The sequence below is a fragment of the Heterodontus francisci genome, chromosome 14, assembly GCF_036365525.1.
Source record: "Heterodontus francisci isolate sHetFra1 chromosome 14, sHetFra1.hap1, whole genome shotgun sequence".
NCBI classification, from domain to species: domain Eukaryota; kingdom Metazoa; phylum Chordata; class Chondrichthyes; order Heterodontiformes; family Heterodontidae; genus Heterodontus; species Heterodontus francisci.
Window position 1 is genome coordinate 110,227,875 of NC_090384.1, and position 16,055 is coordinate 110,243,929.

General features: G+C 46.4%; 1 protein-coding gene across 2 annotated transcripts in view; it reads left to right on the plus strand.

The window, feature by feature from the left end:
- psmd13 (proteasome 26S subunit, non-ATPase 13) overlaps positions 1 to 16,055 on the plus strand; it is a 69,454-nt gene that overhangs the window by 10,828 nt on the left and 42,571 nt on the right. For both annotated transcript variants that reach the window (XM_068046770.1, XM_068046771.1), the window contains exons 4-6: positions 1,168 to 1,223; positions 11,244 to 11,287; positions 11,378 to 11,464. In XM_068046770.1, the coding sequence (XP_067902871.1) occupies positions 1,168 to 1,223; positions 11,244 to 11,287; positions 11,378 to 11,464 (187 nt within the window). The remainder of the gene's footprint in view (positions 1 to 1,167; positions 1,224 to 11,243; positions 11,288 to 11,377; positions 11,465 to 16,055) is intronic.

The window sequence follows — 16,055 nt, forward strand, 5'->3', positions numbered from 1 at the left end:
TTACGACTCACTGTTTTCTGTCCTTGAGCCAATTTTTTATCCAGTTGGACACTGACCCTCCTATTCCATGAGCTTCAATTTTGTTAACCAGCCTTTTATGTGGTTCCCTATCAGATGCTTTCTTAAGATCCATATAAATGACATCCACCGCATTCCCTTCATCAACCTTCTCTGTTACTTCATCAAAAAATTCAATTAGATTAGTCAAACATAATCTGCCTTTTACAAATCCATGCTGGATTGAATTTTATTTAACTTATTACACTATAAATTTAATAGTTTTATAGTTTCCTGGTCCTAGTTTTAAAGCCTAATACTCATCAACCAATCACCTACCTACTGTCTGCTGACATCACTGGAAATGCAGCACTCAGGTTTGCGCTCTTCCTCTCGCTCGCTCTCTCATTCTGCGCTGCCGTTGTCTCTGATTAGATCCACGCTTTCTATAATGGGGCACAAATCTGCACCCAGTATCTAACTGTGGCCTAGCCAGTGTTTGTACAAATTCACCATTATTTCTTTAGCCTTGTACTTTGTGCTTCTATTTATAAAACGCAAAATGCTTTTGGCCTTTGGATGACTTTTTATCTCCCTGTACTTGCAAGTTTGGAAAATTCTATATTTGAAGCCTGGGGTTTCTGTTCATCCTTATCCTTCAGTGTTCAATCCCAATCCTTATTTTTCCTCCCAAATTCTATTACCTCAAAATCATCACATGTCCTGTGGCCAATATTTAGCACCCAGCTAGTATCACTAAAACAGATTATTGGGTTATTTATCACATTGCTATTTGTGCTGCTTTATGTTACTTGGCTGCTGTATTTTCCTCCATTACAAATTGTGACTATACTTCCAAAAAAAAAAGCTACTACATTGGTTGTAAAGTGCTTTGGGATATCCTGAGGTTGTAATATGTGCGCAGAATCCTTCGAGGTGTTTGTACACAGTAATAATGTGCTAATAACTCCCTGGGTACAGAATGTCATGGCCTTGTAATTCCCAGCTGGAACATCCCCAATTGGAGAGTAATGTTTTGTGTGTGATGGAGGGGGCTTGGGGATGCCGGGGGGTATTGTAATGGGAATGGAGAAACACATTTTGTTTAAATTATGTTACTACTTTAAATAAAGTGCTTCAGATTAAACCCTTTGCAACATATTGTTCCAGGATTAACCCTCTGTCCCTCGTGGAGATTGTTCTACATGTTGTGCGACAAATGACAGGTGAGTCTGTTTCTCCTGAGCATAACAGGAGGAGACCATTCAGCTGCTCGAGCTTATTCGATTATTCAGTTAGATCATTGCCGATCTAAGCACCAACTCCATCTTTCTGGTCTGAGCTCCATAATCCCTCGATAATCTTACCCAACAATAATCTATCTATCTCCTCAGTCTTGAAAGCTCCAATTGACTCAAGCCCCAACAGCCTTTTGGGGCAGTGTGTTCCAGATTTCCACTACCCTTTATGAAGTATTTCCTGACGTCACCCATGAACGGCCTGGCTCTAATTTTAAGGTTATTCCCCTTTATTCTGGACTCTCCCACCAGAGGAAATAGTTTCTCTCTATTGACCTTATCATTTTGAACAGCTCCGTTAGATCATTCTTTAATTTATTTAAGGAAATAGAAGCCTAATGTGTGCAATATGTTCTCTGAATTTAACCCCTTCAGCCCTGGTCCAAGGTGACTGTTGTTCCTGAGACAGGGTGCTCTGGGGGTAGGGTGGTGTCTGACTATTAACTTTGTCTCCAGATTGAACAACAGTACAACAATAACAGCAACTTATATTTACCTTTAATGTCATGGAACACCCCAAGTTGTTTCACAGCATTATCGAGCAAAATTTCACATTGAGCCACATCAGGTATTAGAGCAGGTGGCCAAAAGTTTGGCTAAAGAGGTGTATTTTAAGGAGCATCTTGAAAGAGGAGAGGGGTTTAGGGAGGGAATTGCAAGCTTATGGCCCAGGTAGCTAAAGGCACATCCACCAATGGTGGAGCAATTAAATTCATGGATACACAAGAGGCCAGAATTAGAGGAGCACAGATATTAGATTAGATTAGAGATACAGCACTGAAACAGGCCCTTCGGCCCACCGAGTCTGTGCCGAACATCAACCACCCATTTATACTAATCCTACACTAATCCCCTATTCCTACCAAACATCCCCACCTGTCCCTATATTTCCCTACCACCTACCTATACTAGTGACAATTTATAATGGCCAATTTACCTATCAACCTGCAAGTCTTTTGGCTTGTGGGAGGAAACCGGAGCACCCGGAGAAAACCCACACACACACTGAGAACTTGCAAACTCCACACAGGCAGTACCCGGAATCGAACCCGGGTCCCTGGAGCTGTGAGGCTGCAGTGCTAACCACTGCGCCACTGTGCCGCCCTATCTTGGAGGGTTGTGGGGCTGGAGGAGATTAGAGATTTGATAGGGGTGAAGCCATGGAGAGATTTGAACGCATGGATAAGAATTTTAAAATTGAGGTGTTACTTGACCGGGAGCCAGTGTAGGTCAGTGAGTACAATGGACTTGGTGTGCGAAAGGACATGGGCAGCAGTTTTAGATGACCTCATGTTTATGGAGTGTAGAATATGGGAGACCTATCAGGAGTGCATTGGAATAGTCAAGTCTAGAAGTAACAAAGGCATGAATGAGGGTTTCAGCAGCAGATGAGCTGAGATGGGGGCAACGTCAGGCAATGTTATGATGGTGGAAATAGACTGTCTTAGTGATGGCATGGATATGAGATCGGAAGTTCATCTCGATCAAATGTGCCACCAAGGTTGTGAACAGACTGGATTAGTCTCAGACTGTTGCCAGGGAGAGGGATGGAGTCTGTAGCTAGGGAACAGAGTTTGTAGCAGGAACCAAAAACAGTGACTTTAGTCTTTCTAATGTTTAGTTGGAGGAAATTTCTTCTCATCCATTACTGGATGTTTAAGGATTTCATTTGGTTGAATTGGCCAATCAGAACCATGGGTCTGTCAAGTTCTTTGAAGTCTTAGGTTTGTTATAAATACTAGAGCTGAGACTGGGCACCAAGTGAATGGTGTAGGATTGAGGCCTGTTTGGGTTAAAGCCTTTCAACCAAGTGCAGCTTGTGAGGTCCCAACTAATCAGCTCTTGGGCCATCACTACTTGGTTTCTGTTTCCCTTTGTATTTCTCTCTCACTCCCTGGTTTTGTTCTTTTGGAATATCCTGGACCTGGAGGTTTGGAAAGGACTGTTTCCAACACTGTTGGAAATGATTTAAATTGGTTTCAGCAGCTTGGGAATGTCTGCAGATTGATGGGAGCAGGGCTGAGAGTTTCATGTGAGGGGAGACTTGATCGAAGTATATAAGATTCTGAACGGTCTTGACAAAGTGGCTGGGGAAAGGATGTTTACTCTTGTGGATGAGTCCAGAACTAGGGAGCACTTTTTTTTAAGTTAAGGGTCGCCCTTTTAGGACAGAGATGAGGAGGAATTGTTCTCAGAGGGTTGTGTGACTTTTTTAAGAGATACAGCACTGAAACAGGCCCTTTGGCCCACCGAGTCTGTGCCGACCATCAACCACCCATTTATACTAATCCTACACTAATTCCATATTCCTACCACATCCCCACCTGTCCCGATATTTCCCTACCACCTACCTATACGAGGGGCAATTTATAATGGCCAATTAACCTATCAACCAGCAAGTCTTTGGCTGTGGGAGGAACCCAGAGCACCCGGAGAAAACCCACGCAGACACAGGGAGAACTTGCAAACTCCACACAGGCAGTACCCAGAATTGAACCCGGGTCGCTGGAGCTGTGAGGCTGCGGTGCTAACCACTGCGCCGCCCTGTGGTACACTCTGCCTCAGAAGGTGGTGGAGGCAGGGTCATTGAATATTTTTAAGGCGGAGGTAGATAGATTCTTGTCAGGCAAGGGTATCAAAGGTTATTGGGGGTAGATGGGAGTGTGAAATTCCAGACACGCACACATCAGCAATGATCTTATTGAATGGCAGACCAGGCTAGAGGGGCCGAATAGCCTACTTCTCCTAATTCGTATGTGTGGCTTTCAGCAGCTAGGGCTCAGACTGAGACAGAACTATTTGTGGTCAGGGCCGACGGCGATTACTGGCTCGAAGCACTGGGCCCAAACGTATTCTGGGATGTGAGGGGTGAGCACTTGCTGTTTTATACAAGAGGCTAATCTGTTTAAAGTAAATAGGTTTCTGCTTCCACTAAACTAGTGGAAGGGAGTGAGTTGACCATCTGCACCTATTCAATGCACTGTCTTAAGGCCAGTAAATAACAAGTGTATACTGGTTCTATAGTCAGGGGCACAGATAGGCGCTTCTGTGGCCGTGAAAGAGACTGCAGGATGGTATGTTGCCTCCCTGGTGCCAGGGTCAAGGATGTCTGAACGGACAGGGGGCATTCTGAAGGGGGAGGATGAACAGCCAGAGGCTGTGGTACACATCGGTACCAATGACATAGGCAGGAAGAGTGATGAGGTCCTGCAGGGAGAGTTCAGGGAGTTGGGTAGAAAGTTAAAAGACAGGACCTCTAGGGTTGTAATCTCTGGATTAATCCCTGTGCCACATGCCAGTAAGGCTAGAAATAGGAAGATAGTGCAGCTAAACACGTGGCTGAACAGCTGGTGTAGAAGGGAGGGTTTCAGATAGCTGGACCATTGGGCTCTCTTCAGGGACAGATGGGACCTGTACAAGAAGGACAGGTTGCATCTAAACTGGAGGGACACTAATATCCTGGCTGCAAGGTTTGCTAGGGTCACTTGGGAGGGTTTAAACTAGTGTGGCATGGGGTTGGGAACCAGAGCAGTGGGACAGCTAGTGAAATAAATGAGCAGGACATAGTCTTACTGGCCTTATTTACTAAGAGGAAGAGCAGGCAGGGAGATGTTGCTGAGCACAGCGGGACTGGTGGTCTGAAGTGCATTTGTTTCAATGAGAGAAGTATAACAGGTAAGGCAGATGAACTTCGAGCTTGGATTAGTACTTGGAAATATGATGTTGTTGCTATTAGAGACTTGGTTGAGGGAAGGGCAGGATTGGCAGCTAAACGTTCCAGGTTTTAAAAGCTTCAGGCGGGATAGAGGGATGTAAAAGGGGTGGGGGAGTTGCATGACTGGTTAAGGAGAATATCACAGCTGTACTGCGGGAGGACACCTCGGAGGGGTCGTGCAGCGAGGCAATATGGGTGGAGCTCAGTAATAGGAAGGGTGCAGTCACGATGTTGGGGGTTTACTACAGGCCTCCCAACAGCCAGCGGGAGGTCGAGGAGCAGATATGTAGACAGATTTTGGAAAGATGTAAAGGCAACAGGGTTGTAGTGGTGGGTGATTTTAACTTCCCCTATATTGACTGGGACTCACTTCGTGCTAGGGGCTTAGATGGGGCAGAATTTGTAAGGAGCATCCAGGAGGGCTTCTTGAAACAGTATGTAGATAGTCCAACTAGGGATGGGGCCATTCTGGACCTGGTATTGGGGAATGAGCCCGGACAGTTTCAGTGGGGGAGCATTTCGGGAACAGTGACCATAATTCCATAAGTTTTAAGGTACTTGTGGATAAGGATAGGAGTAGTCCTCGGGTGAAGGTGCTAAATTGGGGGAAGGCTAATTATAACAATATTAGGCAGGAACCGAAGAATTTAGATTGGGGGCGGCTGTTTGAGGGTAAACCAACATCTGACATGTGGGAGTCTTTCAAACGTCAGCTGATTAGAATCAGGACCAGCATGTTCCTGTGAGGAAGACAGACAGGTTTGGCAAGTTTTGGGAAGCTTGGATAACGCGGGATATTGTGAGCCTAGTCAAAAAGAAAAAGGAAGCATTTGTAAGGGCTGGAAGGCTAGGAACAGACGAATCCCTTGAATATAAAGACAGTAGGAAGGAACTTAAGCAAGGAGTTAGGAGGGCTAAAAGGGGTCATGAAAAGTCATTGGCAAACAGGATTAAGGAAAAGCCCAAGGCTTTTTATACATAAAGAGCAAGAGGGTAACCAAGGAAAGGGTTGGCCCACTCAAGGACAGAGATGGGAATCTATGTGTGGAGCCAGAGGAAATGGGCGAGGTGCTAAATGAGTACTTTGCATCAGTATTCACCAAAGAGAAGGACTTGGTGGATGATGAGCCTAGGGAAGGGAGTGCAGATAGTCTCAGTCATCTCATTATCAAAAAGGAGGAGGTGGTGGGTGTCTTGCAAAGCATTAAGGTAGATACAAGAAATGCTGGAATCACTCAGCAGGTCTGGCAGCATCTGTGGAAAGAGAAGCAGAGTTAACGTTTCGGGTCAGTGACCCTTCTTCGGAACTGACAAATATAAGAAAAGTCTCAGATTATAAGCAAGTGAGGTGGGGGTGGGGTGAGAGATAACAAAGGAGAAGGTGTAGATTGGACCAGGCCACATAGCTGACCAAAAGGTCACGGAGCAAAGGCAAACAATATGTTAATGGTGTTTTGAAAGACAAAGCATTAGTACAGATTAGATGTTAATACACTGAATATTGAACAGCAGCAAGTGCAAACCTGAAAAAAAACAGTGGGTAAGCAAACTGAACAAACTAAGATGAAATGAAATAAATGCAAAAAAGATTGTAAAAAATGTAAAAAAACAAATGTAGAAAAAAGGAAGAAAAAATAACTAAAGATGAAAGTAAAATGGGGGGCTGTCATGCTCTGAAATTATTGAACTCAATGTTCAGTCCGGCAGGCTGTAGTGTGCATCATCGGTAGATGAAATGCTGTTCCTCGAGCTTGCGTTGATGTTCACTGGAACACTGCAGCAATCCCAGGACAGAGATGTGAGCATGAGAGCAGGGGGGAAGTGTTGAAATGGCAAGCAACCGGAAGCTCAGGGTCCTGCTTGCGGACTGAGTGGAGATGTTCCGCAAAGCGGTCACCCAGTCTGCGCTTGGTCTCCCCAATGTAGAGGAGACCACATTGTGAGCAGCGAATACAGTATACTACATTGAAAGAAGTACAAGTAAATCGCTGCTTCACCTGAAAGGAGTGTTTGGGGCCTGGGATAGTGAGGAGAGAGGAGGTAAATGGGCAGGTATTACACCTCCTGCAATCGCAGGAGGTGTGCCCTGGGACGGGGACGAGGTGGTGGTAATGGAGGAGTGGACCAGGGTGTCGCGGAGGGAACGATCCCTTCGGAATGCTGACGGCGAAGGGAGGGGAAGATGTGACTGGTAGTGGCATCACGCTGGAGGTGGTGAAAATGGTGGAGGATGATCCTTTGGATATGGAGGCTGGTGGGATGAAAAGTGAGGACAAGGGGAACCCTGTCACGGTTCTGGGAGGGAGGGGAAGGGGTGAGGGTAGAGGTGCGGGGAATGGGTCGGACACGGTTGAGGTCCCTGTCAACCACAGTGGGGGGAAATCCTTGGTTGAGGAAAAAGGAGGTCATATCAGAAGCACCGTCATGGAAGGTAGCATCATCAGAGCAGATGCGTCGGAGACAGAGAAACTGGGAGAATGGAAATGAGTCCTTACAGGAGGTAGGGTGTGAAGAAGTGTAGTCGAGGTAGCTGTGGGAGTCAGTGGGCTTATAATGGATATTGGTAGACAACCTATCCCCAGAGATGGAGACAGAGAAGTCGAGGAAGGGAAGTGTCAGCGATGGACCATGTAAAGGTGAGAGAAGGGTGGAAATTGGAAGCAAAGTTGATAAAGTTTTCTAGTTCGGGGCGGGAGCAGGAAACGGCACCGATACAGTCATCAATGTACCGGAAAAAGAGTTGGGGGAGGGGGCCTGAGTAGGACTGGAACAAAGAATGCGCGACATATCCCACAAAAAGACAGGCATAACTAGGACCCATGCGGGTACCCATAGCGACACCTTTTACTTGAAGGAAGTGCGTGGAGTTGAAGGAGAAGTTGTTCAATGTGAGAACAAGTTCAGCCAGGCGAAGGAGGGTGGTGGTGGATGGAGACTGGTTGGGCCTCTGTTCCAGGAAGAAGCGGAGAGCCCTCAAACCATCCTGGTGGGGGATGGAGGTGTAGAGCGATTGGACGTCCATAGTGAAGAGGAGGCGGTTGGGACCAGGAAACTGGAAATTGTCAAAATGACGTAGGACGTCAGAAGAGTCACAGATGTAGGTGGGAAGAGACTGGACCAGCGGAGAAAGGATAGAGTCTAGATAGGAAGGAATAAGTTCAGTGGGGCAGGAGCAGGCTGACACAATGGGTCTGCCGGGACAGTCCCGTTTGTGGATTTTGGGAAGGAGGTAGAAGCGGGCTGTCTGGGGTTGTGGGACTATGAGGTTGGAAGCTGTAGAGGGAAGATCTCCAGAGGAGATGAGGTCAGTGACAGTCCTTTGGACGGTGGCTTGATGTTTGGTGGTGGGGTCATGGTCCAGAGGGAAGTAGGAAGAGGTGTCTGTGAGTTGGCATTGAGCTTCTGCAAGGTAGAGGTCAGTACGCCATACAACAACAGCAACACCCTTGTCTGCAGGTTTGATGACCATGTCGGGGTTAGACCTGAGAGAACGGAGTGCCTCAAGTTCAGAGGGGGACAGGTTAGAGTGAGTGAGGGGGGCAGAGAAATTGAGACGACCAATGTCTCGCCGACCGTTTTCAATGAAGAGATCAAGAGCGGGTAAGAGGCCAGGGGGAGGGGTCCAGGTAGAGGGAGAATGCTGGAGGTGGGTGAATGGGTCTGCTGGTTGGGGGGAGGACTCCTGGTCGAAGAAGTGAGCCTGGAGGCGGAGGCGACAGTAGAAGAGCTCAATGTCATGCCGAGCGCGAAATTCACCTCCTTTCTCCTCACTATCCCAGGCCCCAAACACTCCTTTCAGGTGAAGCAGCGATTTACTTGTACTTCTTTCAATGTAGTATACTGTATTCGCTGCTCACAGTGTGGTCTCCTCTACATTGGGGAGACCAAGCGCAGACTGGGTGACTGCTTTGCGGAACATCTCCGCTCAGTCCGCAAGCAGGACCCTGAGCTTCCGGTTGCTTGCCATTTCAACACTCCCCCCTGCTCTCATGCTCACATCTCTGTCCTGGGATTGCTGCAGTGTTCCAGTGAACATCAACGCAAGCTCGAGGAACAGCATCTCATCTACTGATTACGCACACTACAGCCTGCCGGACTGAACATTGAGTTCAATAATTTCAGAGCATGACAGCCCCCCATTTTGCTTTCATTTTTAGTTATTTTTTTCTTCCTTTTTTTTTTACATTCTTTTTTACATTTTTTACAATCTTTTTTTGCATTTATTTCATTTCATCTTAGTTTGTTCAGTTTGCTTACCCACTGTTTTTTTTCAGGTTTGCACTTGCTGCTGTTCAATATTCAGTGTATTAATACCTAATCTGTACTAATGCTTTGTCTTTCAACACACCATTAACATATTGTTTGCCTTTGCTCCGTGACCTTTTGGTCAGCTATGTGGCCTGGTCCAATCTACACCTTCTCCTTTGTTATCTCTCACCCCACCCCCACCTCACTTGCTTATAATCTGTGACTTTTCTTATATTTGTCAGTTCCGAAGAAGGGTCACTGACCCGAAACGTTAACTCTGCTGCTCTTTCCACAGATGCTGCCAGACCTGCTGAGTGATTCCAGCATTTCTTGTTTTTATTTCAGATTTCCAGCATCCGCAGTATTTTGCTTTTATATTCAGGTAGATAAGTCCCCAGGGCCTGATGGGATCTACCCGAGAATACTGAGGGAGGCAAGGGAAGAAATTGCTGGGGCATTGACAGAAATCTTTGCATCCTCATTGGCTTCAGGTGAGGTCCCAGAGGACTGGAGAATAGCCAATGTTGTTCCTTAGTTTAAGAAGGGTGGCAAGGATAATCCAGGAAATTATAGGACGGTGAGCCTTACGTCAGTGGTAGGGAAACTATTAGAGAGGATTATTCGGGAGAGGATTTACTCCCATTTGGAAACAAACGAACTGATTAGCGAGAGACAGCATGGTTTTGTGAAGGGGAGGTCGTGTCTTACTAATTTGATTGAGTTTTTTGAGGAAGTGACGAAGATGATTGATGAAGGAAGGGCAGTGGATGTTATCTAGATGGACTTTGGTAAAGCCTTTGACAAGGTCCCTCATGGTCACACGGGATCAGAGGTGAGCTGGCAAGATGGATACAGAACTGGCTCTGTCATAGACAGAGGGGAGCAGTGGAAGGGTGTTTTTCTGAGTGGAGGGATGTGACTAGTGGTGTTCTGCAGGGATCAGTGCTGGGACCTTTGCTGTTTGTAGTATATACATATGATTTGGAGGAAAATGTAGCTGGTCTGATTAGTAAGTTTGCGGACGACACAAAGGTTGGTGGAGTTGTGGATAATGAGGATTGTCAGGGATATAGATCGGTTGGAGACTTGGGCGGAGAAATGGCAGATTGGGTTTAATCCGGACAAATGTGAGGTGATGCATTTTGGAAGGTCTAATGCAGGTGGGAAGTATACAGTAAATGGCAGAACCCTTAGGAGTATTGACAGGCAGAGAGATCTGGGCGTACAGGTCCAGAGGTCACAAAGTGGCAACGCAGGTGGATAAGTTAGTCAAGAAGGCATACGGCATGCTTGCCTTCATCAGTCGGGGCATAGAGTATAAAAATTGGCAAGTCATGTTGCAGCTGTACAGAACCTTGGTTAGGCCACACTTAGAATATTGCGTGCAATTCTGGTCGCCACACTACCAGAAGGACGTGGAGGCTTTGGAGAGGGTGCAGAGGAGGTTTACCAGGATGTTGCCTGGTCTGGAGGGCATTAGCTATGAGGAGAGGTTGGAAAAACTCATTGTTTTCACTGGAACGACGGAGGTGAAGGGGCGACATGATAGAGGTTTACAAAGTTATGAGAGGCATGGACAGAGTGGATAGTCAGAAGCTTTTTCCCAGGGTGGAAGAGTCAGTTACTAGGGGAACATAGGTTTAAGGTGAGGGGCAAAGTTTAGAGGGGATGTGCGAGGCAAGTTCTTTACACAGAGGGTGGTGAGTGCCTGGAACTTGTTGCCGGGGGTGGTGGTGGAAGCAGGTACCATAGAGACGTTTAAGAGGCATCTTGACAAATACATGAATAGGAAGGGAATAGAGGGATATGGGCCCTGAAAGTGCAGAAGGTTTTAGTTTAGGCAGGCATCAAGATCGGCGCAGGCTTGGAGGGCCGAATGGCCTGTTCCTGTGCTGTACTGTTCTTTGTTCCTATAAATCATAACTAAATCATTGATCAGTCTTCACGTGTCCTTCCTGATTGGTATGCTTTGTGTTTAATTGCAGATCCGAATGTGGCCCTAACATTTTTGGAAAAAACAAAAGAAAAGGTCAGTGTTTTGTGTTGTGTTGCACTGGTTTTATTCAATTTAATTTTCTATTTTGTTCATTTTATTTTTTGCTGGCTTTCATTGATTTAGGTTAAATCCAGCGATGAAGCAGTAATTCTCTGCAAAACAGCGATCGGTGCTCTGAAATTAAATGTGGGAGATCTCCCGGTGACAAAGGTAAAGCATAATTTGCGTTGAGTCCTTGTTTTCATGTTTTCCTAGAGTGAACAGTTCAGAATGTAGCGAGATTAAACAATATTTCTGAAGTTAGAGCTTCAGCTGGGTATGTACGAGGATTTGAGTAAGATCCTAAACATTGCTTTCAACTCCCGAACCCTCCTGAAGGAATGGTATGGGAAAGAGAGGGTTCCATTTCCTGAGACACTGGCAACAGTACTGTTACAGGAAGGAACTGTGCCATTGGGACGGGCTCCAGCTGAACCAAGCTGGGACCAGGGTCCTGGCAGTCACAAGGACTTTAAACTACTCCCACTCCCAAGTGGGAGGAGGGTTCAGGTGGAAAAGGTCATATAAATAAAAGTTCAAAAACAAACAAAAGGAAATGGAGTGGAGTAACAAGTCAGAAATTGTGCTTTTAGGCAGTAAAGGGAAAGGAAAAACTAAAAGATGTAAAGTAAGTAAAGCAGTAGAGAGAAATGGGAAACCGGGGTGTAAAGCATTCCCGTAGAAGCTTAGATTAGGATGTGTAGCCCAAATAAGCCACCTTTGTACAAAAAGAAAAGGAATATAAGGAACAAAAAATAATGAACTGCAAATTCAACTTGGAAGGTATGACATGGTAGCCATTACTGAGACATGGCTGCAAGATGGTCAGGACAGGGAATGAAATATACCAGGTTATAAGATCTACAGGAAAGATGGGGAAAATGGTAGGGGGAGGAGTAGCTTAATGATTAAGGATGAAATCACTTCAATGGTAAGATGGGATCTCATGAGAGATAAGCAGGCAGTGAAGATTTTATGGATAGAATTAAGAAAGCGAAAAGGATTTAATGCTGCAGTGGGAGTTGTGTATAAGCACCCTGGTAGTAGCTGTGAATAAGGAACAGGCCATTCGGCCCTCCAAGCCTGCGCCGATCTTGATGCCTGCCTGAACTAAAAACCTTCTGCACTTCCGGGGACCGTATCCCTCTATTCCCATCCTATTCATGTATTTGTCAAGATGCCTCTTAAACGTTGCTATCGTACCTGCTTCCACCACCTCCCCTGGCAGCAAGTTCCAGGCACTCACCACCCTCTGTGTAAAGAACTTGCCTCACACATCCCCTCTAAACTTTGCCCCTCTCACCTTAAACCTATGTCCCCTAGTAACTGACTCTTCCACCCTGGGAAAAAGCTTCTGATTATCCACTCTGTCCATGCCGCTCATAACTTTGTAAACCTCTTTCATGTCATCCCCTCCATCTCCGTCGTTCTAGTGAAAACAATCCGAGTTTATCCAACCTCTCCTCATAGCTAATGCCCTCCAGACCAGGCAACATCCTGGTAAACCTCTTCTGTACCCTCTCCAAAGCCTCCACGTCCTTCTGGTGTGGGGACCAGAATTGCACGCAATATTCCAAGTGTGGCCTAACTAAAGTTCTGTACAGCTGCAGCATGACTTGCCAATTTTTATACTCTATGCCCCGACTGATGAAGGCAAGCATGCCGTATGCCTTCTTGACTACCTTATCCACCTGCGTTGCCACTTTCAGTGACCTGTGGACCTGTACGCCCAGATCTCTCTGCCTGTCAATACTCCAAAGGGTTCTGCCATTTACTGGATACCTCCCACCTGCATTAGATCTTCCAAAATGCATTACCTTACATTTGTCCGGATTAAACTCCATCTGCCATTTCTCCGCCCAAGTCTCCAACCGATCTATATTCTGCTGTATCCTCTGACAATCCTCATCACTATCCGCAACTCCGCCAACCTTTCTGTCGCCCGCAAACAGACTAATCAGACCAGCGACAGTTTCCTCCAAATTATTTATATATACTACAAAGAGCAAAGGTCCCAGCACTGATCCCTGCGGAACGCCGCTAGTCACATCCCTCCACTCAGAAAAACACCCTTCCACTGCTCCCCTCTGTCTTCTATGACAGAGCCAGTTCTGTATCCATCTTGCCAGCTCACCTCTGATCCCGTGTGACTTCACCTTTTGTACCAGTCTGCCATGAGGGACCTTGTCAAAGGCTTTACTGAAGTCCATCTAGATAACATCCACTGCCCTTCCTTCATCAATCATCTTTGTCACTTCCTCAGAAAACTCAATCAAATTAGTGAGACACGACCTCCCCTTCACAAAACCATGCTGTCTCTCACTAATAAATGCGTTTGTTTCCAAATGGGAGTAAATCCTGTCCCGAAGAATCCTCTCTAATTGTTTCCCTACCACTGACGTAAGGCTCACCGGCCAATAATTTCCTGGATTATCCTTGCTACCCTTCTTAAATAAAGGAACAACATTGGCTATTCTCCAGTCCTCTGGGACCTCACCTGTAGCCAATGAGGATGCAAAGATTTCTGTCAAGGACCCAGCAATTTCCTCCCTTACCTCCCTCAGTATTCTGGGGGTAGATCCCATCAGGCTCTGGGGACATATCTACCTTAATGCTTTGCAAGACACCCAACACCTCCTTTTTGATAATGAGATGACAGACTATCGACACTCCCTTCCCTAGGCTCATCATCCATCAAGTCCTTCTCCTTGGTGAATACTGATGCAAAGTACTCATTTAGTACCTCACCCATTTCCTCTGGCTCCACACATAGATTCCCATCTCTGTCCTTGAGCGGGCCAACCCTTTCCCTGGTTACCCTCTTGCTCTTTATATATGTATAAAAAAAACCTTGGGATTATCCTTAATCCTGTTTGCCAATGACATTTCATAACCCCTTTTGGCCCTCCTGACTCCTTGCTTAAGTTCCTTCCTACTGTCTTTATATTCCTCAAGGGATTCGTCTGTTCCTAGCCTTCCAGCCCTTACGAATGCTTCCTTTTTCTTTTTGACTAGGCTCACAATATCCCGCGTTGTCCAAGGATCCCGAAACTTGCCAAACTTATCCTTCTTCCTCACAGGAACATGCCGGTCCTGGATTCTAATCAACTGACGTTTAAAAGACTCCCACATGTCAGATGTTGATTTGCCCTCAAACAGCCGCCCCCAATCTAAATTCTTCAGTTCCTGCCTAATATTATAATTAGCCTTCCCCCAATTTAGCACCTTCACCCGAGGACTACTCTTTTCCTTATCCACAAGTCCCTTAAAACTTATGGAATTATGGTCACTGCTTCCGAAATGCTCCCCCACTGAAACTTCGACCACCTGGCCGGGCTCATTCCCCAATACCGGGTCCAGTATGGTCCCATTCCTAGTTGGACTATCTACGTATTGTTTCCAGAAGCCCTCCTGGATGCTCCTCACAAATTCTGCCCCATCTCAGCCCCCAGCACTAAGTGAGTCCCAGTCAATATAGGGGAAGTTAAAATCACCCACCACTGCAACCCTATTACCTTGATATCTTTCCAAAATCTGTCTACATATCTGCTCCTCTACCTCCCGCTGGCTGTTGGGAGGCCTGTAGTAAACCCCCAACATCGTGACTGCACCCTTCCTATTCCTGAGCTCCACCCATATTGCTTCGCTGCACGACCCCTCCGAGGTGTCCTCCCGCATTACAGCTGTGATATTCTCCTTAACCAGTAATGCAACTCCCCCACCCCTTTTACATCCCCTCTATCCCGCCTGAAGCTTCTAAATCCTAGAACATTTAGCTGCCAATCCTGTCCTTCCCTCAACCAAGTCTGAAATAGCAACAACATCATCGTTCCAAGTACTAATCCAAGCTCTAAGTTCATCTGCCTTACCTGTTAAACTTCTCGCATTGAAACAAATGCACTTCAGACCACCAGTCCTGCTGTGCTCCGCAACATCTCCCTGCCTGCTCTTCCTCTTAGTCTTACTAGCCTCATTTACTAGTTCCCCCTCATTTATTTCACTTGCTGTCCTACTGCTCTGGTTCCCACCCCCCGCCACACTAGTTTAAACCCTCCTGAGTGACGCTAGCAAACCTCGCAGCCAAGATATTTGTGCCCCTCCAGTTTAGATGCAACCCGTCCTTCTTGTACAGGTCCCATCTGTCCCTGAAGAGATCCCAATGGTCCAGATATCTGAAACCCTCCCTTCTACACCAGCTGTTCAGCCATGTGTTTAGCTGCACCATCTTCCTATTTCTAACCTCCCTGGCATGTGGCACAGGGAGTAATCCCAAGATTACAAGCCTAGAGGTCCTGTCTTTTAACTTTCTACCCTTTCCTATCCTGAGTGGTGTGAAACAGGGCTGTGTTCTCGCACCCACACTTTTTGGGATTTTCTTCTCCCTGCTGCTTTCACATGCGTTCAAATCCTCTGAAGAAGGAATTTTCCTCCACACAAGATCAGGGGGCAGGTTGTTCAACCTTGCCCGTCTAAGAGCGAAGTCCAAAGTACGGAAAGTCCTCATCAGAGAACTCCTCTTTGCTGACGATGCTGCTTTAACATCTCACACTGAAGAATGCCTGCAGAGTCTCATCGACAGGTTTGCGTCTGCCTGCAATGAATTTGGCCTAACCATCAGCCTCAAGAAAACGAACATCATGGGGCAGGATGTCAGAAATGCTCCATCCATCAATATCGGCGCCCACGGTCTGGAAGTGGTTCAAGAGTTCACCTACCTAGGCTCAACTATCACCAGTAACCTGTCTCTAGATGCAGAAATCAA